The sequence below is a fragment of the Oncorhynchus nerka genome, linkage group LG4 (genome assembly GCF_034236695.1).
Source record: "Oncorhynchus nerka isolate Pitt River linkage group LG4, Oner_Uvic_2.0, whole genome shotgun sequence".
NCBI lineage: Eukaryota > Metazoa > Chordata > Actinopteri > Salmoniformes > Salmonidae > Oncorhynchus > Oncorhynchus nerka.
Window position 1 is genome coordinate 73,602,841 of NC_088399.1, and position 27,325 is coordinate 73,630,165.

The following is a 27,325-nucleotide window of genomic DNA, read 5'->3' on the forward strand; positions in this document are numbered from 1 at the left end:
GTTCCCCGTTGTTTTTCACTCGGCATTAGGGATACAGTGTAGTAATCAACAAACTCAGATAACCTTTCTATTTTTACGGAATATTCTGCACAACCCATTTCTCTAAGACTTAACTCCGCATCAATGTAACTCTGCGCCACTCAGGGCAGTCCTTTTAGCTATCTCGAGAGCAGTCTACGTTGAATTTTCAACAAACTTCAATGAATCGATTGGTGGAAGCTTAGAATTTGGCCAATGACCTCGACTTTACAGTATTATTTTGACCAATTAGAGCTTTACAGTGAGTGATTTTGCCACGCCCTGATTCGTCAACCAGTAGTTTTGACAGAGGAGGAACACAGGAAAGGTGTTGCAAGACAGACAACATTGAGACAAAACTAGTTAGCTATGTTGTGATTGCGCTTTTATAAGTACAGTTCGTGGTTAAAGTCGTTTTTGTTCAATATGAAGATGTTTAATTGAGTTTTTCGGGAATCCATACTTGTTCGAACACTTCAAAAATGACAAGTAGCAGAAAAAGTGCGAAAAATGTAGGTAGCTAAGCAGTTTACTCTCAACTAGACTTTTACAAAAACAAATGTTCCAGCTAACTTTTTGGGGAAAGTTACCAACTTGCTTTCTTATGTCACATTTATATACTTGAGCTAGCCAACGAAAGTACTTTCCGGTAACTTGAGTTTTACTCAAGACTACTTTGTATTTTTGGCAAGTTTTTCAACTGGAAGAGTTGCACTGTGGCAATCAACATCATGTCGACAGCATCATCAGCAACCAATTCAACCCAACAGCAGCAAAAGAGGGTCAAGCGCAGCGGTGACGGCTCTCCAACCATCTCTCCAGCCGGCTGCAGCAACTGCAACACCACCACGATCCGGCTGCAGCCTATTCGTGCCACGGTGCCGTACCAGCTCTTGCGTGGTAGTCAGCACAGCCCAACCCGCTCCTGCTCCTCTTCATTCACAATCGCGAGCAATACAGGACCGACATCGACGTCCGGTTGCAACAGTCCTGGCAGTCCGACGCAGCTGCTACTTGCGAATCCGGTTGGAAACGGCTCGGTGGAGGGCAGGCTGGTCGCAAGGCAAAGACGATCGCCGCCGGACAGCAAGGGCTCACCCGAGCAGTGTCCGAACTCGCCTGTTTTCAAAGGTGCAGTAGTACCCGCTTGTCCATCATTTATTGCTTCCAAAGCTAAATATGCAATATGTTGCTATAACTAGCAAGCTAATTGGGTCAGATCGGGGGTCTCTGCTAGACGCATCAGCATCACTAGCACGCAAACATTATTTTGCTCAACGTTGTGTGTTTATAAGCCTATCCAGATATAGTAACTAACATACCTTACTAACCCTGGAAATGATGTAATTGATTGCGTATTTCGTATGAATGATTATGGACCCAGTAGCAAAATGTTGTCATGTTCAAATAATGAATTGGCATCGAGGGGATACTTCGAAAGCAGACATGCATATTAACTGTTGTTTAACGTTCAAACAATTGCTTTGGGCTTTCGATGTATGGTCTCGGTGGCTATTATATTATTATGGTGATGATGCAGTTACTGTACCCCCAGGCCAGCGCGCGCCAGTTAAGCTAAATACGGGTTACATTTCTAGAATACTGGCAACGGCAACCACATATTGGACATGTTAAAATGATTAACTAAATACCAATCATGATTAGTGTGACATAGTCATTTATTTAGGTATCTTGTCAAGTGTACGCTTGTTTGCCGGTGCTAAGGAATGGAAAGAATTACGTAGTCGAGGGAAGGTCGTTCGCTTATGACAACACTGAGGCCTAGCAGGGGCGAGTGCATTTCGAGACGTAAACACGATAATTATATTGCAAGTGCTGCTCCTGCTCGTTGCAAATACTTTTTTTCTAAAGCTGCACTGTTATTCGACACCTTACAGGAGAGTGCAATGTACTATATTTGACAGATAAATACATCCATCTAAGAGGTGAAATGCTATTTTGGAGTGCTATTCTTTCCCAGCACTTATGATTGCATGGATTCTAGAAGAGGTAGAGACAGGGTATTCCAATGCATTTCTCTAGCCACCAGGTCTATATTCACCCTCTTTCAAAATAGGAGACACAAATATGACTACAGTACCCAGGTGTGCAATGCAAATTCTGCAGGTCTAGTAGTACTGTCTGCTGGTAGTACTACTGCGTTGACAATGGGATACCATGACCCAGACCCCCTAGAAAGCCTTGACCTTACTCTGTGTCAAGCCAGAGATGATGAATGCAATATGGAGATGTTCTGCACATTTTAGGTGCAGGGCATTGGACAGTTGGCCCTATGACTTGGGTTGAATCCCATTCTGCATTGCAGCGCACAGAATGTAAAAGCCCCCCAAAATGAGCCGTCTTATCATACAATCTCATAGAAAGCATATGATATTCTAAAGGCTAGATTTCTCAGATGTAACTGTTTAGGATAGGTGTTCCATGTAACTGTGCAGCATGCACTAGTCTGTGCATAAATGTTGTTTGTTTGATAATGGGTGACGGACAGGTCTGTTAGGAGACAGGCTATTCATTCCTTCCTGCTCACACTCTGGTTGGTCGCTGCTGAAAGTGTTCAGGCCATGGTGACATATTCTGATGTTCCATCACATTACCTTTTAAAGTGTAACTTTTTGACTGACCAAATTCACATAGAAATGTGAGTTCTATAACTATCATTCTACTTGAAAGCAAGTCTAAGAAGCGGTAGATCTATTCTATGTGCGTTATTTCTATGCCTCCCGCTAAGTTATGTTTTTGTGTCTGTTTTGTACATCAGCTGAAATAACAATATTTTTGCTTATGGAAAATATAATTCACAGCTGTTTTAGATGGTACAATGATTTCCTACACCATACAAGCTTATTCTGTTACATAAACTGAAATTAAGCAAACTAGATGTTTACCAACCAGGAAATGGTGGAGCAATTACTGTATCGTGCAACTTTAAGCATGATGATGGTGATGTCATCTCTCAGAACCTTCGACTTGGTGAACCCCTGTAGAGTGAAGGTCCCACAACAGTCTCATTCATTTTCATTCATCGTGACTCAAAAGGCCCTATTAACAAATCACCTTTAGCTGAAATCTAGCTTGTATGAACCAGAAATAGCAGGAAGGTGTTTAAAAGCATCTGTTTGAAGTTGGCTAACACTCTGTCAGTTCTCTGTTGGAGTAGAGACAGGCCTAACTCTCATTGCTACAGGGGCATTCTGTTGAGGCATTGATTTTGAGCGGGGGTGTTCTGCAGAGTACATCTGCTGCTTGCATTTCCATAGTATATTGAATCTGGGCTCATAACCCATTATGTATAGAACAATCAATACCTTGTTGTACAAAAGGAGGATTCGTGAGACGAGAAGTGGCGAAGCTGTAAAGTTGTGCCGTTATGGTTACAGGTCTTTAAGCATATTGCTTGTAAAGCAGGCTTATAGAGGACTGCAGGCTGGGAGTGATTTAGAATACTGTGGCATGAATGGCTTTAATGGTGGAAATGGAACCGTTTTATCTTCAGGTGGTGGGGGGGACAGATCACTTCCATATGTAACCTAGGCCTAAACCTGTGACATGTCCCCTCATGTCAAGTTATGAACAATGGGACAGTGAATATGTTTACGTAGGTGTTATCTAATCTAATATACGTTCCTTTTGACACTTGAAGTCATTAACTACAAGGGATTTCTTTTGAACTCTCTCCAGGTATAACTTCAGAGAGAGAGAGAGAGTGTTGTAAACTACACTGAAAAGTGTGTGTGTGACGCATCAGTTAATTAGCCAGTCCACTCTGCTCTCGTGAAGCTGTAAAACAAAGTCAAGGCAGCTTCCGGTAATAGGCTTGGCATTAAAGGAACACAACACCACAACAACCATCTACTTCCTGATGAAAGTATCCATACTGCAAATCTGTGAGCTACGTCCTATATTAAGCTAGTGCACTACTTTTGCCCAGAGCCACAGGCTTCCAAAATGGCACCTAGTGCACTACTTTTGGACAGCTGTTCTGCTAGTTCTGCTTTTGGAGCCTGTTCTGCTAGTGACATTCCTTGTGTGACCCTGTGCTGAACTGTCAGCCACACTTAATGAGAGAGCTATTATGACTGATTAATAGGTGACCTCATCACCTTGAACAGTGAACACAACCGGCCTCTCTTCCAAACTCCAATATTTGATCTTGCCTTTAAATAGTAAGGGGTTGAATGAATGAGTTAGTTGTGCAGATGGAGAGGGATTGTGTATCTTGTGTGAATGCTGTGCATTCAAATTCTGGCAACACAAAGACCGCGGGTTAAATTCCTTCAGGGATCACTTGCACACACTCAAAATATATTCACACACTACTGCAGGTGGCTTGGATAACAGTCTGCTAAGTGTCATGTATTATATTATTATTAAACTCTTCGTAAATCTTTCAACGCTGTTCGGCTGCACAGTGAGAGTGATTTCATCTACACCATTATTTAAGAACTATAACTTTGAATCATCCCATACTTTTCTGTCACAACTGTCAAATAAGTGTCCCCTAGCCTTCTCCATCAAAGGTAAGCCTACATCTTGGCTAGAGATGCTTGTATCTGCGACCAGACACAAATGTTAGGCTATTTCAACTTATTCTTTCCATTGTTTACATTTTGACATTTTGGTCTGGCTGGGAATCATTGAAATTGCCGGAAAGCATATGCACCCAGGGCATTGTTCCAACCTGATGATGAGCGCTCTCAATGTAGAGGCAAGAAGTTCTGTTTCCAAAATAGTAGTTTAGCTGAAGTTCTTATCCAGAGCCACTGATTTTATAGTTTGTTTGTATGTATTGGCCAGAGATCAGCAATCATTTCCAAGTATCATCAAAGCATTATTTCAAAAGTTATCTTGGCCAGTTTCATTGAATCATTCAATGTTTAGATTAGTTGTTGTTTTAGTCACATTATGTTAGTGGTCACATAATGTGAACCTGTGAATGGTCATGCTGTAGTCAATATGCTATAGAAATGGAGGCCATAACCATATTAGGGTTATTAAATGACCTGAGACTGATGGTTATTGCATGGTTAAGCTGTTGTTTCCGTCACATATGTAACCTAGGCCTAAACCTGTGACATGTTCCTGTTAGGATAGGTGTTCCATATGTAACCTAGGCCTAAACCTGTGACATGTTCCTGTTAGGATAGGTGTTCCATATGTAACCTAGGCCTAAACCTGTGACATGTTCCTGTTAGGATAGGTGTTCCATATGTAACCTAGGCCTAAACCTGTGACATGTTCCTGTTAGGATAGGTGTTCCATATGTAACCTAGGCCTAAACCTGTGACATGTTCCTGTTAGGATAGGTGTTCCATATGTAACCTAGGCCTAAACCTGTGACATGTTCCTGTTAGGATAGGTGTTCCATATGTAACCTAGGCCTAAACCTGTGACATGTTCCTGTTAGGATAGGTGTTCCATATGTAACCTAGGCCTAAACCTGTGACATGTTCCTGTTAGGATAGGTGTTTCATATGTAACCTAGGCCTAAACCTGTGACGTGTTCCTGTTAGGATAGGTGTTCCATATGTAACCTAGGCCTAAACCTGTGACATGTTCCTGTTAGGATAGGTGTTCCATATGTAACCTAGGCCTAAACCTGTGACATGTTCCTGTTAGGATAGGTGTTCCATATGTAAGGCGTTCCGTCAAACATTGTTCTGGTGTGATGTGAGAGAGTTTCTCTGTCAGTCAACACTGTTCCTTTCTCTGTTTGTTCCCCTGGTAATTGCCATCGATCACCTTCATCTAAATCATTTTGTGTGTATTTGATACATAGTTGGTCCATGCCTCACCATTGTTCAGCAGCTTAGGGTTAACTGGAAGGTTGCACTGTGCATTTATGTGTGTGTCAGGCTATGGTATGGAAATTTGTGTTAGCCTGTGGCCTGGGGAGAAAGTATGTTGGGCTTAGGACAGTCTTTGTAACTGTCATGGCTTCATTAGTTGTAGGCCCTGATTAGCACTGTATTTTATTTGAAATGATTACTTATAGTAGGCCTATTTTATATAGTATCGTGTTCTACATTTTCCAGCACTGTTTAACTATTATTTTTAAAACTGACTGCAGGTTGGCCAAGCATGGGAACCAAACAGATTTGACTATGTTTCTTTTGTGAGAGCAGCGTTCAGTCTGGTTGGCTCTCTTTCCTTCATTAAATTCTCCACTTCTAGGCCAAACCTGACTAACCGTTGGGCTTTATTTTGATAACATCCCCTGAAGAGTTCAGCTTATATGTTTAGTCTTTATCTGACTAGTGCCATTGGTTTTCTAACCTTCCGCGTGACAGCGTGTCACACTGCCTAGCTTTGAAGGACATTTGCATATATATCCATTCCTTTACAGCCCCCCCCCTTGTGCGTTAGGGGTTTACCTACCATTTTATCAGATATTATCAAACTCCTGTTTGATTTTCTCGTTCCCTAATGTTGATATTAATGCTTGTATTGCCAACTATGACAAAATACAGGAAGAGTTTTAGACAACATGTATCTGTGACAGATGTTTTCAGCTCTCTAGGCTCTAGGTTCTCTCTGGTAACATGTCTAAGTTCTGTATAGCGTTTTCTTCCCTATACCATGTCACTTTTTGGAAAAGGTCAAACCTTGTTCTGAGCTGGACTGAAAGAACTCTCCTAAGGTTGTTGGTGCAGTTTGTTAGTCATTGACTGCCTACGTAACGCAAAGGCCTAGGCATGAGGAGGCACATACAAACTCATGTTTACACTAGAGGTCGACCGATTATGATTTTTCAATATAGATTTATTGGAGGACCAAAAAAAGCCGATGCCGATTAATCGGCCAATTAAAAAAAAAAAAAGTATTTTGTATTTATTTGTAATAATGACAATTACAACAATACTGAATTAACACTTATTTTAACTTAATATAATACATCAATAAAATAAATGTAGCCTCAAATAAATAATGAAACATGTTCAATTTGGTTTAAATAATGCAAAAAAAAGTGTTGAAGAAGAACATGAGAACATATGAAAGATGGTGGTTCCTTTTAACATGAGTCTTCAATATTCCCAGGTAAGAAGTTTTAGTTTGTAGTTATTATAGGACTATTTCTCTCTATACCATCTCTATACCGTTTGTATTTCATATACCTTTGACTATTGGATGTTCTTATAGGCACTTTAGTATTGCCAGTGTAATAGTATAGCTTCCGTCCCTGTCCTCGCCCCTACCTGGGCTCGAACCAGCGTTACCCATTCAGAGCAAGGGGAATAACTACTCCAAGTCTCAGAGCGAGTGACTTTTGAAACGCTATTAGCGGGCAGCCCGCTAACTAGCTAGCCATTTCATATCAGTTACACCAGCCTAATCTCGGGAGTTGATGGGCTTGAAGTCATAAACAGGGCTGTGCTTGAAGCACAGGGAAGAACTGCTGGCAAAATGCACGAAAGTGCTGTTTGAATGAATGCTTATGAGCCTGCTGGTGCCTACCATTGCTCAGTCAGACTGCTCTATCAAATCATAGACTTAATTATAATATAATAACACACACAAATACGAGCCTTAGTTTCCGGATTCGACCATATTAATGACCTATCATCTTGAAAACAAGACGTTTATTTTTTCAGTGAAATACGGAACCGTTCCGTATTTTATCTAACGGGTGGCATCCATCAGTCTAAATATTCCTGTTACATTGCACAACCTTCAATGTTATGTCATAATTACGTAAAATTCTGGCAAATTAGGCAGCCCAAACTGTTGCATAAACCCTGACTCTGCGTGCAATGAACGCAAGAGAAGTGACACGATTTCACCTGGTTAATATTGCCTGCTAACCTGGATTTCTTTCAGCTAAATATGCAGGTTTAAAAATATATACTTGTGTATTGATTTTAAGAAAGGCATTGATGTTTATGGTTAGGTACACATTGGAGCAACGACAGTCCTTTTTCAGTCCTTTTTCGCACTGCATCGGTTATATGCAACGCAGGACACGCTAGATAAACTAGTAATATCATCAACCATGTGTAGTTAACTAGTGATTATGATTGATTGATTGTTTTCTATAAGATAAGTTTAATGGTAGCTAGCAACTTACCTTGACTTACTGCATTTGCGTAACAGGCAGGCTCCGCATGGAGTGCAATGAGAGGCAGGTGGTTAGAGCATTGGACTAGTTAACTGTAAGGTTGCAAGATTGAATCCCCCGAGCTGACAAGGTACAAATCTATCATTCTGCCCCCTGAACAAGGCAGTTAAACCACCGTTCCTAGGCCATCATTGAAAATAAGAACATGTTCTTAACTGACTTGCCTAGTTAAATAAAGATTAAATAAAGGTGTATAAAAAAATATATAAAAAAAATCGGCCAATTGTTATGAAAACTTGAAATCGGCCTTAATTATTCGTCCATTCCGATTAATCGTCGACCCCTAGTTTACACACACACACACAAAGTGGAAACAACATCGTTGTCATCACCATCGTTGCATGTGCTGCACTGACCATGCAGACTGAACGCAAGTGTCTCGTGGTCAAGAAACAACAAATGCGCTCCTTGAGTGACGGGGTGGGACGAGGTCTGTGTGGAAAGCGGCATGGAGAGAGAGCAGAGAGGGATGACTCAAGTAGGGGAGTAAACTATACAAATGGACGTTACCCACGGCATATCACATTTAACAAACCGTTATAGAAGGTAAAGTAAAAACCCAAACCGGTTCCTGCATCAATACCGGTGTGTATATAGTAAAATACGGTATACCACCCAGCCCTACCTACTAGGCCGTAGGAGAAGCCTGCACATCTCGGTGGAACACCTGATCCGTTTTGAGCCCAGACCTGTTCCACCTAGCCTCATCATGAGCAATAATCTCCTATGTGTCACATCCTAGTGTAATTTATCTAACCATTACAGACACAGCCTGAGGCTGTAGCGCTGGTGTGAGGAAGACCTACACTCTTAGCACCCTTATTCTCTATCTAGAACCGGCTGTCCACATAGGAGAACCCTTTGAAGTAGTGTTGTCAAGATACAAGTTGTTTTCTTTGCTGTAAACATGCCTGTTGCACGCAGTACTCAGACTGCCCTGTGCTCGTATACCAGTGAGGAAATACACAATGTATCAAACTCTGCTCCAATGTATCAAACTCTGCTCCAATGTATCAAATGTACAACATGTAACAGAAGACTCATCAGGGACTGCATCTCCACTCACCATCACGGTTCAATTCTGATTTAAAAACTGATATAGGAATAGGTATGCATGAGGAGTGGATGGAGAGAAGCAGGTGAGGGATGGAGGAATAGGTATGCATGAGGAGTGGATGGAGAGAAGCAGGTGAGGAATAGGTGTACAGGAGGACTAGAAGGAGAGAAGCAGGTGAGGGATGGAGGAATAGGTATGCATGAGGAGTGGATGGAGAGAAGCAGGTGAGGAATAGGTGTACAGGAGGACTAGAAGGAGAGAAGCAGGTGAGGGATGGAGGAATAGGTATGCATGAGGAGTGGATGGAGAGAAGCAGGTGAGGAATAGGTGTACAGGAGGACTAGAAGGAGAGAAGCAGGTGAGGGATGGAGGAATAGGTATGCATGAGGAGTGGATGGAGAGAAGCAGGTGAGGGATGGAGGAATAGGTGTACAGGAGGAGTGGATGGAGAGAAGCAGGTGAGAGATGGAGGAATAGGTATGCATGAGGAGTGGATGGAGAGAAGCAGGTGAGGGATGGAGGAATAGGTGTACAGGAGGACTAGAAAGAGAGAAGCAGGTGAGGGATGGAGAAATAGGTGTACAGGAGGACTAGAAAGAGAGAAGCAGGTGAGGGATGGAGAAATAGATGTACAGAAGGAGTGGAAGGAGAGAAGCAGGTGAGTGATGGAGGAATAGGTGTACAGGAGGACTAGAAGGAGAGAAGCAGGTGAGGGATGGAGGAATAGGTGTACAGGAGGACTAGAAAGAGAGAAGCAGGTGAGGGATGGAGAAATAGGTGTACAGGAGGACTAGAAAGAGAGAAGCAGGTGAGGGATGGAGAAATAGATGTACAGGAGGAGTGGAAGGAGAGAAGCAGGTGAGTGATGGAGGAATAGGTGTACAGGAGGACTAGAAGGAGAGAAGCAGGTGAGGGATGGAGGAATAGGTGTACAGGAGGAGTGGAAGGTGAGAAGCAGGTGAGTGATGGAGGAATAGATGTGCAGGAAGTGTGTTCTGGCTGGTTGCATCACTGCCTGGTACGGCAACTGCTCAGCCTCTGACCGCAAGGCACTACAGAGGGTCGTGCGTACGGCCCAGTACATCACTGGAGCTAAGCTTCCTGCCATCCAAGACCTCTATTCCAGGCGGTGTCAGAAGAGGGCCCTAAAAATGGTCAATGACCCCAGCCACCCTAGTTATAGACTGTTCTCTCTACTACCGCATGACAAGCGGTACTGGAGCACCAAGTCAAGGACCAAAAGGCTTCTCAACAGTTTTTACCCCCAAGCCATAAGACTCCTGAACAAGTAATCAAATGGCTACCTGAACAATTTGCATTGTGTGGCCCCCCCCCCCCCCCCCCTCACCCCCCAACCCCTCTTTTACACTGCTGCTACTCTCTGTTTATCATATATGCATAGTCACTTTAACTATACATTCATGTACATACTACCTCAATTAGCCCGACCAAACGGTGTCCCGCACATTGGCTACCCGGGCTATCAGCCTTGTGTCCTGCCAACCCTTCTTTTATGCTACTGCTACTCTTTGTTTATCATATATGCATAGTCACTTTAACCATGTACATACTACCTCAATCAGCCTGACTAACCGGTGCCTGTATATAGCCTCTATATTGTTATTTTTCAGTCTTTTTACTGTTGTTTTTATTTCTTTACTTACCTATTGTTCACCTAATACCTTTTTTAATTTTTTTTTATTGCACTGTAAGTAAGCATTTCACTAAGGTTGTATGTATCCTGTTGTATTTGGCGCACGTGACAAATAAACATTGATTTGAGTAGCAGATGAGAAGCAGGTGAGTGATACCCGCTAGTGGATACAGCTGGCTGATTACAGCTGCCACGTGATATGTGCATAAAAGTGAAGTGGACATTATTGGACCGGCACATGCAGTGCATTCGGAAAGTATTCAGACCCCTTCCCTATCTCCACATTTACTTACGTTACAGCCTTATTCTAAAATTGATTAAATGCATTTTTCCCCTCATCAATCTACACACAATACCCCATAATGACAAAGCAACATTGTTTTTGAAAATGTATTAAAACAAATTAAAACACATCTTAGTTACGTAAGTATTCAGACCCGTTGCTATAAGCCTCAACATTTTGCTCCGGTGCATCCTGTTTGCATTGATCATCCTTGATTTGTTTCTACAACTTGATTGGAGTCAACCTGTGGTAAATTCTATTGACTGGACATTATTTGGAAAGGCACACACCTGTCTATATAAGGTCCCACAGTTGACAGTGGATGTCAGGTGAGGGATGGCAGTCCTCTGGCAGTCTCTATGGGGGTGCCACAGGGTTCAATTCTCGGGCCGACTCTTTTCTCTGTATATATCAATGATGTTGCTCTTGCTGCGGGCGATTCCCTGATCCACCTCTACGCAGACGACACCATTCTATATACTTTCGGCCCGTCATTGGACACTGTGCTATCTAACCTCCAAACGAGCTTCAATGCCATACAGCACTCCTTCCGTGGCCTCCAACTGCTCTTAAACGCGAGTAAAACCAAATGCATGCTTTTCAACCGATCGCTGCCTGCACCCGCATGCCCGACTAGCATCACCACCCTGGATGGTTCCGACCTTGAATATGTGGACATCTATAAGTACCTAGGTGTCTGGCTAGACTGCAAACTCTCCTTCCAGACTCACATCAAACATCTCCAATCGAAAATCAAATCAAGAGTCGGCTTTCTATTCCGCAACAAAGCCTCCTTCACTCACGCCGCCAAGCTTACCCTAGTAAAACTGACTATCCTACCGATCCTCGATTTCGGCGATGTCATCTACAAAATGGCTTCCAACACTCTACTCAGCAAACTGGATGCAGTCTATCATAGTGCCATCCGTTTTGTCACCAAAGCACCTTATACCACCCACCACTGCGACTTGTATGCTCTAGTCGGCTGGCCCTCGCTACATATTCGTCGCCAGACCCACTGGCTCAGGTCATCTACAAGTCCATGCTAGGTAAAGCTCCGCCTTATCTCAGTTCACTGGTCACGATGGCAACACCCATCCGTAGCACACGCTCCAGCAGGTGTATCTCACTGATCATCCCTAAAGCCAACACCTCATTTGGCCGCCTTTCGTTCCAGTACTCTGCTGCCTGTGACTGGAACGAACTGCAAAATCGCTGAAGTTGGAGACTTTTATCTCCCTCACCAACTTCAAACATCAGCTATCCGAGCAGCTAACCGATCGCTGCAGCTGTACATAGTCTATTGGTAAATAGCCCACCCATTTTCACCTACCTCATTCCCATACTGTTTTTATACTGTTTTTTTTATTTATTTATTTACTTTTCTGCTCTTTTGCACACCAATATCTCTACCTGTACATGACCATCTGATCATTTATCACCCCAGTGTTAATCTGCAAAATTGTATTATTCGCCTACCTCCTCATGCCTTTTGCACACATTGTATATAGACTGCCCATTTTTTTTCTACTGTGTTATTGACTTGTTAATTGTTTATTCCATGTGTAACTCTGTGTTGTCTGTTCACACTGCTATGCTTTATCTTGGCCAGGTCGCAGTTGCAAATGAGAACTTGTTCTCAACTAGCCTACCTGGTTAAATAAAGGTGAAATAAAAAATAAAAATAAATGTCAGAGTGAAAACCAAGAACACAGTGGCCTCCATTCTTAAATTGAAGAAGTTTGGAATTAACCAAGACTCTTCCTAGAGCTGGCCAAACTGAGCAATCGGGGGATAAGGGCCTTGGTCAGGGAGGTGACCAATAACCTGATGGTCACTCTGACAGAGTTCCAAGTTCCTCTGTGGAGATGGGAGAACCTTCCAGAAGGACAACCATCTTTGCAGCACTCCACCAATCAGGCCTTTTATGGTAGAGTGGCCAAAAGGAAGCCACTCCTCAGTAAAAGGCACATGACTTTGCCAAAAGGCACCTTAAGGACTCTCTGGTCTGATGAAACTGAAATTGAACTCTTTGGCCTGAATGCCAAGCATTCTGGAGGAAACCTGACATCATCTCTACGGGGGCAGCATCATGCTGTGGGGAAGTTCAGAGGCAGGGACTGGGAGACTAGTCAAGATAGAGGGAAAGATGAATGGAGAAAAGTACAGAGAGATCCTTTGACGAAAACCTGCTCAGGACCTCAGACTGTGGCACACAGCCAAGCAGGTGAAGCTTTGGGACACATCTCTGAATGTCCTTGAGTGGCCCAGCCAGAGCCCGGACTTGAACCCGATCAAACATCTCTGGAGAGAACTGAAAATTGCTGTGCAGCAATGCTCCCCATCCAACCTGACAGAGCTTGAGAGGATCTGCAGAGAAGAATGGGAGAAACTCTCCAAATACAGGTGTGCCAAGCTTGTAGCGTCATACCCAAGAAGGCTCGAGGCTGTAATCACTGTCAAAGGTGCTTCAACAAAGTTCTGAGTAAAGGGTCTGAATACTCATGTAAATGTATATTTCAGGTTTTTATTTTTCTGTAAACCTGTTTTTTCTTTGTCATTATGGGGTATTGTGTGTAGATTGAGGGAAAAACTTTAAAATCCATTTTTAGGATAAGGCTGTAATGTAACAAAAGGTCTGAATACTTTCTGAATGCACTGTACAAGAGATTAGTTGCTGTTGCTTAAATTCTTTAACAATGTATAAACAACTGACTTCTTCATAAACATTTTATAAGAGGCGTCAGCTGGTTGTTTTAGATCTGAGAAATTTGGTTGTATCATATGAAACGGTACTATAGTATTCTAAGATTTGGGTATAATAAAAACTGACTTTGCACACGGCTGAGTGGAGTTTCAAAATATTGCATGTGATATGGGTCTCTTGCGAAATGGACATTACTCGTCAATATTGTGATTTTTGTTAACGTGAATTAGATACATTTTGCAGCCCTAGTGTTAAAATGCAACAATTCTAAAGCTTCCCAGTGCTTGTTGTGTTTAGTCTGAAAAAGACTTCAAGCCAGACATGCTGACTTAGCTTTCTGAGATGAAACACAAGCAGCATCTTTCCAAAAGAGCTCAGCATATTATTTCCTCTTTCTCTTACTTCCTGTTCTTCTTCAGACCTCAGCTGTGTCAGGTCAGCAAACTGCTGCTTGACAGTGTCAGATCACAGCCAAGGCTTTATTGTTACTTCTCTCAGAATGTAGTAGTGTTTACCTGTAAATCCAGTGGATTTGCCCCAGGTGACCCTGCCCAGTGCCTTTGTCAGTGGGCTTTGATCCCACTAAGGCCTACAGGGCTTGTCAGTCACCTCAGGGGCAGGGTAAGGGGGCCCGCTGCCCTAAGTCCACCTAGTACACTCACGGACACCACTGCTGTCCTAGGGTCTTTTGAAAAACGGCAAATGCTTCACTCAAATCCTGCGATCATAGCCATACATTGAGGTTTTGTAGCACAGGAAAAAAATATCAACATTTGCTCAATACTTCCTAGTTATGAGAGACTTCAGCATAGATCAAGTCCTCCATAAATCAGAGGTGTTACGGTATACAGCACAAGTCTGTTTCATTTCATACTGGAATGTTGTTCTTAGCAACCTGGCCTGTTTGGTCAACTTTGCTAAATGCCTAATATATTAGCTAGCACCTTATGAGTTGAAGCCTTTTGCTTTTGAAAATTCTAGCCCCATACAAGGCCACAGGGTTAGGAGGGTGTAAATATTGTTGTTTCTATCTCACGCGCGCACTCACACCAGAGAGTGTTGCTAGAACAAACACACAACCCTTGACCCAGATCCTTGGGTATGTGTTAGTTATTTTTATCAGGTTTTGCCTCACAGTGAGGGAGGACAGGCTGGGCTGCTCCAAGGGTAACCAAGTCAACCTGCAGTCTCTGAAAACAACACCATGACGTCTGTCTGCATCCTCACATATTGCCTCTAGAAAAGAGATTGTGGGGATTGCTTCTGACAGTACAGAATGTGAAGGTGGATTGGCATAGTAATCTGATCAGTTGTTAAAAGATTATAAACACAAAGTATTGGACTTGGTCAGGCAGAGCCTTCTGAGAGCCTCCGCAATTAAAATGTCTCTCCCCACTCCCATTCCAGTAGAGCGGTCCAAACCCCAGCAGCAGGTGCGTAACTCAGGAGCCATCCGGCGGACTTCCTCCCTGGGTACCATCACCGGCCCCTACCTCACTGGCCAGTGGCCTCGCGACCACCATGTGCACTACCCCTCATGCATGAAAGATAAATCCACTCAGGTAGGTGTCCCCTTACTTCCTCTCTCCTATATTTGATGTTTTATTGGGTCCCCCCTGCTGAGATGAATGAATGTACACTATGCTTCGTGCATTAAAGAAAAATCCACTCCGGTTGGGGCCTCCTCACTTCCTGTCCCCCTACCCTTCATGTGTCACGCTTTGTTCGGTCGTCCTAGAGAGATGAGTGCAAGTGACATTTATTCAACAAGAAAGAACTGATGATATTCCAGCTAGAAGAAACTAGATGTATTTATGGCTCTGGTTTGTTGATAGCTTTGGTTTGTTGATGGCTCTGGTTTATTGATAGCTCTGGTTTATTGATAGCTCTGGTTTATTGATAGCTCTGGTTTATTGATAGCTCTGGATTATTGATAGCTCTGGTTTATTGATAGCTCTGGTTTATTGATAGCTCTGGTTTATTGATAGCTCTGGATTATTGATAGCTCTGGTTTATTGATAGCTCTGGTTTATTGATAGCTCTGGTTTATTGATAGCTCTGGTTTATTGATAGCTCTGGTTTATTGATAGCTCTGGTTTATTGATAGCTCTGGATTATTGATAGCTCTTGTTAGCTCTGGTTTATTGATAGCTCTGGTTTATTGATAGCTCTGGTTTATTGATGGCTCTGGTTTATTGATGGCTCTGGTTTATTGTTAGCTCTGGTTTATTGATGGCTCTGGTTTATTGATGGCTCTGGTTTATTGTTAGCTCTGGTTTATTGTTAGCTCTGGTTTATTGATGGCTCTGGTTTATTGATGGCTCTGGTTTATTGATGGCTCTGGTTTATTGATGGCTCTGGTTTATTGTTAGCTCTGGTTTATTGTTAGCTCTGGTGTATTGTTAGCTCTGGTTTATTGTTGGCTCTGGTTTATTGTTAGCTCTGGTTTATTGATGGCTCTGGTTAGCTCTGGTTTATTGTTGGCTCTGGTTTATTGTTGGCTCTGGTTAGCTCTGGTTTATTGATGGCTCTGGTTAGCTCTGGTGTATTGTTAGCTCTGGTGTATTGTTAGCTCTGGTTTATTGATGGCTCTGGTTTATTGATGGCTCTGGTTTATTGATGGCTCTGGTTTATTGTTAGCTCTGGTTTATTGTTAGCTCTGGTTTATTGTTGGCTCTGGTTTATTGTTAGCTCTGGTTTATTGATGGCTCTGGTTAGCTCTGGTTTATTGTTGGCTCTGGTTTATTGTTGGCTCTGGTTAGCTCTGGTTTATTGTTGGCTCTGGTTAGCTCTGGTTTATTGATGGCTCTGGTTAGCTCTGGTGTATTGTTAGCTCTGGTGTATTGTTAGCTCTGGTGTATTGACAGCTCTGGTTTATTGATAGCTCTGGTTTATTGATAGCTCTGGTTAGCTCTGGTTTATTGTTAGCTCTGGTGTATTGTTAGCTCTGGTTAGCTCTGGTTTATTGATAGCTCTGGTTTATTGATAGCTCTGGTTAGCTCTGGTTTATTGTTAGCTCTGGTTTATTGTTGGCTCTGGTTTATTGATGGCTCTGGTTTATTGATGGCTCTGGTTAGCTCTGGTGTATTGTTAGCTCTGGTGTATTGACAGCTCTGGTTAGCTCTGGTTTATTGATAGCTCTGGTTTATTGATAGCTCTGGTTAGCTCTGGTTTATTGTTAGCTCTGGTGTATTGTTAGCTCTGGTGTATTGTTAGCTCTGGTGTATAGTTAGCTCCTGTGTATTGTTAGCTCTGGTGTATTGTTAGCTCTGGTGTATTGTTAGCTCTGGTGTATTGTTAGCTCTGGTGTATAGTTAGCTCCTGTGTATTGTTAGCTCTGGTGTATTGTTGGCTCTGTTTTATTGATAGCTCTGGTTTATTGTTAGCTCTGGTTTATTGTTAGCTCTGGTTTATTGTTAGCTCTGGTTTATTGATGGCTCTGGTTAGCTCTGGTGTATTGTTAGCTCTGGTGTATTGTTAGCTCTGGTGTATTGTTAGCTCTGGTGTATTGTTAGCTCTGGTCTATTGATAGCTCTGGTTAGCTCTGGTCTATTGATAGCTCTGGTTAGCTCTGGTCTATTGTGAGCTCTGGTGTATTGTTAGCTCTGGTTTATTGATGGCTCTGGTCTATTGTGAGCTCTGGTGTATTGTTAGCTCTGGTTTATTGTTGGCTCTGGTCTATTGTGAGCTCTGGTGTATTGTTAGCTCTGGTTTATTGATGGCTCTGGTCTATTGTGAGCTCTGGTGTATTGTTAGCTCTGGTTTATTGATGGCTCTGGTCTATTGTGAGCTCTGGTGTATTGTTAGCTCTGGTTTATTGTTGGCTCTGGTCTATTGTGAGCTCTGGTGTATTGTTAGCTCTGGTTTATTGTTGGCTCTGGTTTATTGATAGCTCTGGTTTATTGTTAGCTCTGGTTTATTGTTAGCTCTGGTTTATTGATGGCTCTGGTTTATTGTTAGCTCTGGTTTATTGATGGCTCTGGTTTATTGTTGGCTCTGGTTTATTGTTGGCTCTGGTTTATTGTTGGCTCTGGTGTATTGTTAGCTCTGGTGTATTGTTAGCTCTGGTGTATAGTTAGCTCCTGTGTATAGTTAGCTCCTGTGTATTGTTAGCTCTGGTGTATTGTTAGCTCTGGTGTATTGTTAGCTCTGGTTTATTGATAGCTCTGATTTATTGATAGCTCTGGTGTATAGTTAGCTCCTGTGTATTGTTAGCTCTGGTGTATTGTTAGCTCTGGTGTATTGTTAGCTCTGGTGTATTGTTAGCTCTGGTGTATTGTTAGCTCTGGTGTATTGTTAGCTCTGGTGTATAGTTAGCTCCTGTGTATAGTTAGCTCCTGTGTATTGTTAGCTCTGGTGTATTGTTAGCTCTGGTGTATTGTTAGCTCTGGTTTATTGATAGCTCTGATTTATTGATAGCTCTGGTGTATAGTTAGCTCCTGTGTATTGTTAGCTCTGGTGTATTGTTAGCTCTGGTGTATTGTTAGCTCTGGTGTATTGTTAGCTCTGGTTTATTGTTAGCTCTGGTTTATTGTTAGCTCTGATTTATTGTTAGCTCTGGTTTATTGATAGCTCTGATTTATTGTTAGCTCTGGTTTATTGATGGCTCTGGTTTATTGATGGCTCTGGTTTATTGATGGCTCTGGTTTATTGATGGCTCTGGTTTATTGTTAGCTCTGGTGTATTGTTAGCTCTGGTTTATTGATGGCTCTGGTTTATTGATGGCTCTGGTTTATTGATGGCTCTGGTTTATTGATGGCTCTGGTTTATTGATGGCTCTGGTTTATTGATAGCTCTGATTTATTGTTAGCTCTGGTTTATTGATGGCTCTGGTTTATTGATGGCTCTGGTTTATTGATGGCTCTGGTTTATTGATGGCTCTGGTTTATTGATGGCTCTGGTTTATTGTTAGCTCTGGTGTATTGTTAGCTCTGGTGTATTGTTAGCTCTGGTTTATTGATAGCTCTGGTTTATTGTTAGCTCTGGTTTATTGATGGCTCTGGTTTATTGTTAGCTCTGGTTTATTGTTAGCTCTGGTTTATTGTTAGCTCTGGTTTATTGATGGCTCTGGTGTATTGTTAGCTCTGGTTTATTGTTAGCTCTGGTTTATTGTTAGCTCTGGTGTATTGTTAGCTCTGGTTTATTGATGGCTCCGGTTTATTGTTAGCTCCGGTTTATTGTTAGCTCCGGTTTATTGTTGGCTCTGGTTTATTGTTAGCTCTGGTTTATTAATAGCTCTGGTGTATTAATAGCTCTGGTTTATTGATGGCTCTGGTTTATTGATGGCTCTGGTTTATTGTTAGCTCTGGTTTATTAATAGCTCTGGTTTATTGATGGCTCTGGTTTATTGATGGCTCTGGTGTATTGTTAGCTCTGGTGTATTGTTAGCTCTGGTGTATTGTTAGCTCTGGTGTATTGTTAGCTCTGGTGTATTGTTGGCTCTGGTGTATTGTTGGCTCTGGTTTATTGTTAGCTCTGGTTTATTAATAGCTCTGGTGTATTAATAGCTCTGGTTTATTGATGGCTCTGGTTTATTGATGGCTCTGGTTTATTGATGGCTCTGGTTTATTGATGGCTCTGGTGTATTGTTAGCTCTGGTGTATTGTTAGCTCTGGTGTATTGTTAGCTCTGGTGTATTGTTGGCTCTGGTGTATTGTTGGCTCTGGTGTATTGTTGGCTCTGGTGTATTGTTGGCTCTGGTTTATTGTTGGCTCTGGTTTATTGTTGGCTCTGGTTTATTGTTGGCTCTGGTTTATTGTTGGCTCTGGTTTATTGTTGGCTCTGGTTTATTGTTGGCTCTGGTTTATTGTTGGCTCTGGTTTATTGATGGCTCTGGTTTATTGATGGCTCTGGTTTATTGATGGCTCTTGTTTATTGATGGCTCTGGTTAGCTCTGGTGTATTGTTGGCTCTGGTGTATTGTTGGCTCTGGTTTATTGTTGGCTCTGGTGTATTGTTGGCTCTGGTTTATTGTTGGCTCTGGTGTATTGTTAGCTCTGGTTTATTGTTGGCTCTGGTTTATTGATGTCTCTGGTTTATTGATGGCTCTGGTTTATTGATGGCTCTTGTTTATTGATGGCTCTGGTTAGCTCTGGTTTATTGTTGGCTCTGGTTTATTGATGGCTCTGGTTTATTGATGGCTCTGGTTTATTGATGGCTCTTGTTTATTGATGGCTCTGGTTAGCTCTGGTGTATTGTTGGCTCTGGTGTATTGTTGGCTCTGGTGTATTGTTGGCTCTGGTTTATTGATGGCTCTGGTGTATTAATAGCTCTGGTTTATTGATGGCTCTGGTTTATTGATGGCTCTGGTTTATTGATGGCTCTGGTTTATTGATTGCTCTGGTTTATTGATGGCTCTGGTTTATTGATGGCTCTGGTTTATTGATGGCTCTGGTTTATTGATGGCTCTGGTTTATTGATGGCTCTGGTTTATTGATGGCTCTGGTTTATTGATGGCTCTGGTTTATTGATGGCTCTGGTTTATTGATGGTTCTGGTTTATTGATGGCTCTGGTTTATTGTTGGCTCTGGTTTATTGTTGGCTCTGGTTTATTGATGGCTCTGGTTTATTGTTAGCTCTGGTTTATTGTTAGCTCTGGTTTATTGATGGCTCTGGTTTATTGATGGTTCTGGTTTATTGATGGCTCTGGTTTATTGTTAGCTCTGGTTTATTGTTGGCTCTGGTTTATTGATGGCTCTGGTTTATTGATGGCTCTGGTTTATTGTTAGCTCTGGTTTATTGTTGGCTCTGGTTTATTGATGGCTCTGGTTTATTGTTAGCTCTGGTTTATTGTTAGCTCTGGTTTATTGTTAGCTCTGGTTTATTGTTAGCTCTGGTTTATTGATGGCTCTGGTTTATTGATGGCTCTGGTTTATTGATGGCTCTGGTTTATTGTTAGCTCTGGTTTATTGTTAGCTCTGGTTTATTGTTAGCTCTGGTTTATTGATGGTTCTGGTTTATTGATGGCTCTGGTTTATTGATGGCTCTGGTGTATCGATAGCTCTGGTTAGCTCTGGTTAGCTCTGGTTTATTGTTAGCTCTGGTTTATTGTTAGTTCTGGTTTATTGTTAGCTCTGGTTTATTGTTAGCTCTGGTTTATTGTTAGCTCTGGTTTATTGTTAGCTCTGGTTTATTGTTAGCTCTGGTTTATTGTTAGCTCTGGTTTATTGTTAGCTCTGGTTTATTGTTAGCTCTGGTTTATTGTTAGCTCTGGTTTATTGTTAGCTCTGGTTTATTGTTAGCTCTGGTTTATTGTTAGCTCTGGTTTATTGTTAGCTCTGGTTTATTGATGGCTCTGGTTTATTGATGGCTCTGGTTTATTGTTAGCTCTGGTTTATTGTTAGCTCTGGTTTATTGTTAGCTCTGGTTTATTGTTAGCTCTGGTTTATTGATGGTTCTGGTTTATTGATGGCTCTGGTGTATCGATGGCTCTGGTTAGCTCTGGTTAGCTCTGGTTAGCTCTGGTTTATTGTTAGCTCTGGTTTATTGTTAGCTCTGGTTTATTGTTAGTTCTGGTTTATTGATAGCTCTGGTTTGCTGATCTGCAAAGCATGCTTGTTTTGCACCAGTATACTGAGGTGAAGGACAGGTACTAATTGTACGTATATTGTCACAGCAAAATAATCCTGCATCAACAGGATTCAAACATTTAGACCATAATGTTTCTTGATCTGTGGTTAGGCTATTAGCTGGCCGGAGAATTTTCAGCAACAAATGTGATCAAATGAAGTGGCTGAGTACTGCGCTGCATCACCGTAGGGAAGTGGGCTCTTTCAAGTTACTGGTGGCAATCCAGATTGTACACTACTCAGTCACTGATTCACTTACCCACACAGATATGAGTTAGCCTCTGTTGCCCTCTTTCACAGGTCTACACACCCTGTTTCTGCCAGTCACTTTGACGTTTACCACCTACGCAGCTGCGGGCCTGTCTAGCCTTGCTATAGATTAACCAGACTGGCTCTCTGTATTAAATGCCTGCTTTTTTTGTATTGACCAAGTAGGCCCTAGGTGTCATGGAAGCACAAAGGTGTCATTGTGGAGAACATGTGAGCTCCTGTCTGTCTGAGTGACACATGGCTTCTGCTTGTCAGATGAAGTCAACTGTTTGTACAGAGCCATGTTGCTGCCAGTCCAGCTGCGGCTGGAATTTTCCCTTCCTCCGCCATGTCTTTCTCTTCCTCCTGCTTTTCTTTCTCCTTCTTCCCCTCCGCACTCTTTCCTCGTTCTATTCTGTAATTCTCAGCCATTGGGTCTGTGAACTGGAATTTTTTCCCTCCTCCCCCTCTTCTTCCTGGTCCTATTCTGTATAGTGCTGTGACCTGCAACACCCACACCATCCTTCCAGGTTATGACCGACATGCACAAACACATAGCACTAAGATTATACCGAGAGCAATAAGTAGAAGTGTGTGGAAAATTGATTGTGCAGGTCTAGGTAGTGTACTGGGCCAGTTTCACTGACCTAGGTTAAACCTACTTCCCAACTGGACGAAAAGGCCTTTTAATGGACATTATGCTTTCTGCGTTGAACATGATTGTACAGTGTCAGCCCAATATTCTGGATCCCTCAAACTGGTTGTTAAAGGGGTAGATTTGGCCTTTAGTTTATCCTTTCTGCTCTGGGTCTAGTGCAGTCAGTGGTGGAAAAAGTAACCAATTGTCATACTTGAGTAAAATAAAATGAGTGAAAGTCACCCAGTAAAATACTACTTAAATAAGTCTAAAAGTATTTGCTATGACATATACTTAATTATTAGAATTAAAAGTACAAATGATTTTAAATTCCTTATATTAAGCAAATCCGATGGCATCATTTTCTTATTTATTGAATTTATGGAAAGCCAGGGGCACACTCCAACACTCTTCATTTACAAATGAAGCATATGTGTTTAGTGAGTCTGCTAGATCAGAAGCAGTAGGGATGACCAAGGATGTTCTGTTTATAAGCGTGTGAATTGGACCATTTTCCTGTCCTTCTAAGCATTCTAAATTTAACGAGTACTTTTGGGTGTCGGGGAAAATGTATGGAGTAAAAAGTAAATTAGTGATATAAGGATTGTAGTAAAATAAAAATTGTCAAAAATATAAATAGTAAAATACTGATCGCCCCAACAACTACTGAAGTAGTACTTTAGTCATTTTACTTAAGGATTTTACACCATTGAGTGCAGTAGCCAGTCACAGTGAGAGCGAGCTAGCAGGGTTATGACACCACCGCAGCCAGTGCCAGTTAGAGTCAGAGATGACATCCCATTACTTGTATTTGTATTTATTATGGTTCCCCATTTAACTGTTGTCAAGGCAGCAGCTACTCTTCCTGGGGTCCAGCAAAATTGAGACAGTTAAACATTACAATACATTCACAACAGATTTCACAACATATTAATAAGTGTGTGCCCTCAGGCCCCTACTCTACCACATATCCACAACACAAAGTCCATGTGTACGTGTGTTTGTATGGATGTGTCTGTGCCTATGTTTGTGTTGCTTCACAGTCCCCGCTGGTCCATATGGTGTATTTTTATCAGTTTTTTAAATCTAATTTTACTGCCTGCATGAGTTACTTGATGTGGAATAGAGTTCCATGTAATCATGGCTCTATGTAGTACTGTGCCCCTCCCATAGTCTGTTCTGGACTTGTGGACTGTGAAGAGACCTCTTGTGGCATGTCTTGTGGAGTATGCATGGGTGTCTGAGCTGTGTGTAAGTCGTTCAAACAGACAGCTTGGTGCATTCAACATGTCAATACCTCTCACAAATACAAGTAATGAAGTCAATCTCTCCTCCACTTTGAACCAGAAGAGATTGACATGCATATGATTAATTTTAGCTCTCTGTGTATATCCAAGGGCCAGGCTTGCTACCCTGTTCTGAGCCAATTGCAATTTTCACAAGTCCCTCTTTGTGGCACCTGACCACACGACTGAACAGTAGTCCAGGTGTGACAGAACTAGGACCTTTAGGACCTGCCTTGTTGATAGTGCTGTTAAGAATGTAGAACAGCGCTTTGTTATGGACAGACTTCTCCCCATCCTAGCTACTGTTGTATCAATATGTTTTGACCATGGCAGTTTACAATCCAAGGTTACTCCAAGCAATTACCATGTTATTCATTACAATGTTTAGTTGAGGTTTAGTGAATGATTTGTTCCAAATACAAGGCTTTTAGTTTTTGAAATATTTAGGGCTAACTTATTCCTTGCCACCCATTCTGAAACTAACTGCAGCTCTTTGTTGCAGTCATTTCAGTTGCTGTGCTAGCTGACGTGCAAAGTGTTGAGGTAGCCGTATACAATAGACACACTGGTTTTATGCAAAGCCAGTGGCATGTCGTTAGTAAAGATTTTAAAAGTAAGGGACCTAGACAGCTGCCCTGGGGAATTCCTGAGTCTATCTGGATTTTGTTGGAGAGGCTTCCAATTAAACAACACCCTCTGTGTGCTGTTAGACGGGTAAGGGGCCATAACACATACGTTTTTCCAGCAACAGACTATGATCGATAATGTCAAAAGCCGCACTGAAGTTTAACCAAACAGCTCCCACAATCTTTTCATCATCAATATCTCAATAAGTAATTTGTGTATGTGCTGTGCTTGTTGAATGTCCTTCCCTATAAGCATGCTGAAAGTCTGTAAATTTGTTTATTGTGAAATAGCATTGTATCTGGTCAAACAATTTTTCCCGAAAGTTTACAAATTGCTGGTAACAGGCTGATTGAAGATATGGCAAATAGGAGTGGTAGTATAATCCACTAATTATCCCCAGTAATTTGTTAGACCCCAGTGGCTTGTCATTGTTGATAGACAACAACAAAAAATATCACCTCTTCCACACTTACTTTACAGAATTAAAAAAACAATGCTTGTCTTTCATAATTTAGTCAGATATACTTGGATGTGTAGTGTCAACGTCTGTTGCTGGCATGTCATGCCTAAGTTTGCAACTACATTAATTATTTTTTCTTTGGCAAGATCAGTGGGTTTTGTAATAAGTGAGCCATCTGATTCAATGAATGATGGAGCAGAGTTTGCCTTTTTGCCCAAAATTTAATTGAAGTTACTCCAAAGTTTTTACTATCAATCTTTGTCATTTATCTTTGTTTTATAGTGTAGTTTCTTCTTCTTTTTATTGAGTTTAATCACTTGAATTCTCAATTTGCAGTACGTTTGCCAATCGGTTGTACAGCTAGACCTATTTCCCATTTATTTTGCTTCATCGCTCTCAACCATACAGTTTTTCAATTCCTCATCAATTCACAGGGATTTAACATTTTTTTACAGTAATTTAGTTCATGGATGCATGCTTATTAATAACTGAGATAAGCAATTTCATAAATGTGTCAAGTGCAGCATCTGGTTGCTCCTCATTACACACCACGGACCAACAAATATTCTTTACATCAACAACACCTCTTATACACTCTATTCGGCCCAGACTTTGGAACTTTGGTTTTCCTACATATGGCTACTATATTGTGATCACTACATCTGATAGATTTGGATACTGTTTTCAAACACATTTCTGCAGCATTAGTAAAGATATGATCAATACATGTTGTTGATTTCATTCCTGTGCTTTTTGTAACTACCTTGGTAGGTTGATTGATAACCTGAACCAGGTTGCAGGCACTAGCTACAGTTTGAAACTTTTCCTTGAGTGAGCAGCCTGTCAAATCACCCAGAAAATATACCTGTCTATTGATATCACATACATTATCAAGCATTTTACATGATATCCAGATACTGACTGTTAGCACTTGGTGATCTATAACAACTTCCCACCAGAATGGGTGAGGCAGATGAACCTGTAGCCGTATTACTTCAACAGTATTTAACATGAGATCCTCTCTAAGCTTTACAGGAATGTGGTTCTGAATATAAACAGCCACACCTCCACCTTTGGCTTTTCTGTAGATCTTATAACCATGTATCAAAAATATTATCTAAGTGAGTTTCAGAGATGGTCAGAATATCAATTTAATATGTGAGAAAAAACACAGTAATTTCAGGAACCTTAATTTTTATGGGATTTTTTTTGTACTCTTTTCTGGGATTCTTGATTGCTTAGCTTCCCAGTAAAGCAAGAAAAACAGAGTTAGACATCCTCTGGTTATTTTATGTTAGTACAGGGTGAGCTGCCCACAGTGAACTTCCTGCTAGGGCACACCACCTCAGTGCTAACAGTTCCAACACCTTTGGGATAATGTAAATTTGCTGAAGCATCATGACAACTCAGCGACACAATGGTAGGGATTAAATAAACTGGACTTGGGTCGTTGATAAGTCATTGTCTCAACACAGCCTTATAATGCTGTGTAAGGATCCAGGAACCCAAATGATTTGGGTGGAGGCCATCCTCTTTATAATACGAGCTTTGTTTCCAGAAGGTATCAAAATTGTCAACAGAGCTGCAATAGTCTTGTAGCCAGTTATGGAGGGATAACAGTCTGCTGAAACATTCAATGCCACAATTTAGGGAGGGCAGAGGGCCAGATATTATGGGCCGTTTGTTGGTGTCAAGTAGTGACCCAATCAGTTCTTTAAAATCCATCTTCAGCTGTTCTGAGCTGCCCTTCATAATGTCATTCGACCCCACATGAACCATGACAGTGTCAGCCCCTGATGACCTCCTACATTCTGTTTTACTGCACTGCTCGGCAACCAGGACCTAATAACCTCCTCAGCCCAGCCCATAGCTAAATTGCTAGATCGTCTCAAAAACCATATTACTGTGGAGTCAACCTGGCAGCCGGTTTACTATATGAACCAACCCGTCCATTCCACTTTTCCTTTGTCCACATGCATAGAAAAATCGGACATATCCACATGTGCTGTACGGACCTGCTCTCGTCCTCAGTATCGGAAAAAGGTTTATGGCTTGTGGTATAAGGACACTTTTCATATGCCAAACGGCCCGAACCCTAACCAACGGAAAAACTGGAATTTCCTTTGGAGTGTTTGTTCATTGACCGAACACATGCAGGGCAGGGAACGGTATGCGGTCACACATGGTCCACTGTAAGAGGAGAGGATATGGTGTGTGTGTGTACTCTTCTCTTTAAAGAGGAGATGAAAAAGGCTATGTTCAAAGCTGTCTCTCTCTGTTTCCTGCTTGGCTTGGTGAGGGTGTTGAACTGGGTACAGAAGACAACAATGTGAAGATTCCACAAATTAATAAAAGAACTCACCATTTTACAATATTTACTACCTCTTCCGGCAACAGCATTGACCTAGCACTTCCATTGGCCCCTACAGTATATATTCACGGATGCTGTGATGAAGGCATAACTGCAGAAAATAAAAAGGTGAAATGAGGTTACTTATTCTACACAAAAAAACAAAAAAAACATTTTTGAGAGCCGTTGTTTCCCAATGTTCTTGGACTTGGGATTTTATTTTCTCTCTCTCTTTATTCCATTTCTCACTCTTTTATTATCTCTCTTTGCCTTCTCTCAAGCAGACACACAGAGTT

At 41.7% G+C, this 27,325-nt stretch overlaps 1 protein-coding gene across 4 annotated transcripts in view; it reads left to right on the top strand.

The window, feature by feature from the left end:
- Positions 1-322: 322 nt before the first annotated feature.
- Positions 323-27,325, top strand: part of LOC115128575 (glucocorticoid-induced transcript 1 protein-like) — a 48,525-nt gene continuing 21,522 nt past the window's right edge. For 3 of the 4 annotated variants that reach the window (XM_029658517.2, XM_029658518.2, XM_029658520.2), the window contains exons 1-2: positions 324-1,149; positions 15,261-15,415. In XM_029658517.2, coding sequence (XP_029514377.1) covers positions 750-1,149; positions 15,261-15,415 — 555 coding nt within the window. In that variant the 5' untranslated portion in view covers positions 324-749. Of the gene's footprint in view, positions 1,150-15,260; positions 15,416-27,325 lie in introns of all 4 variants that reach the window. The other variant, XM_029658519.2, reaches the window with a different exon arrangement.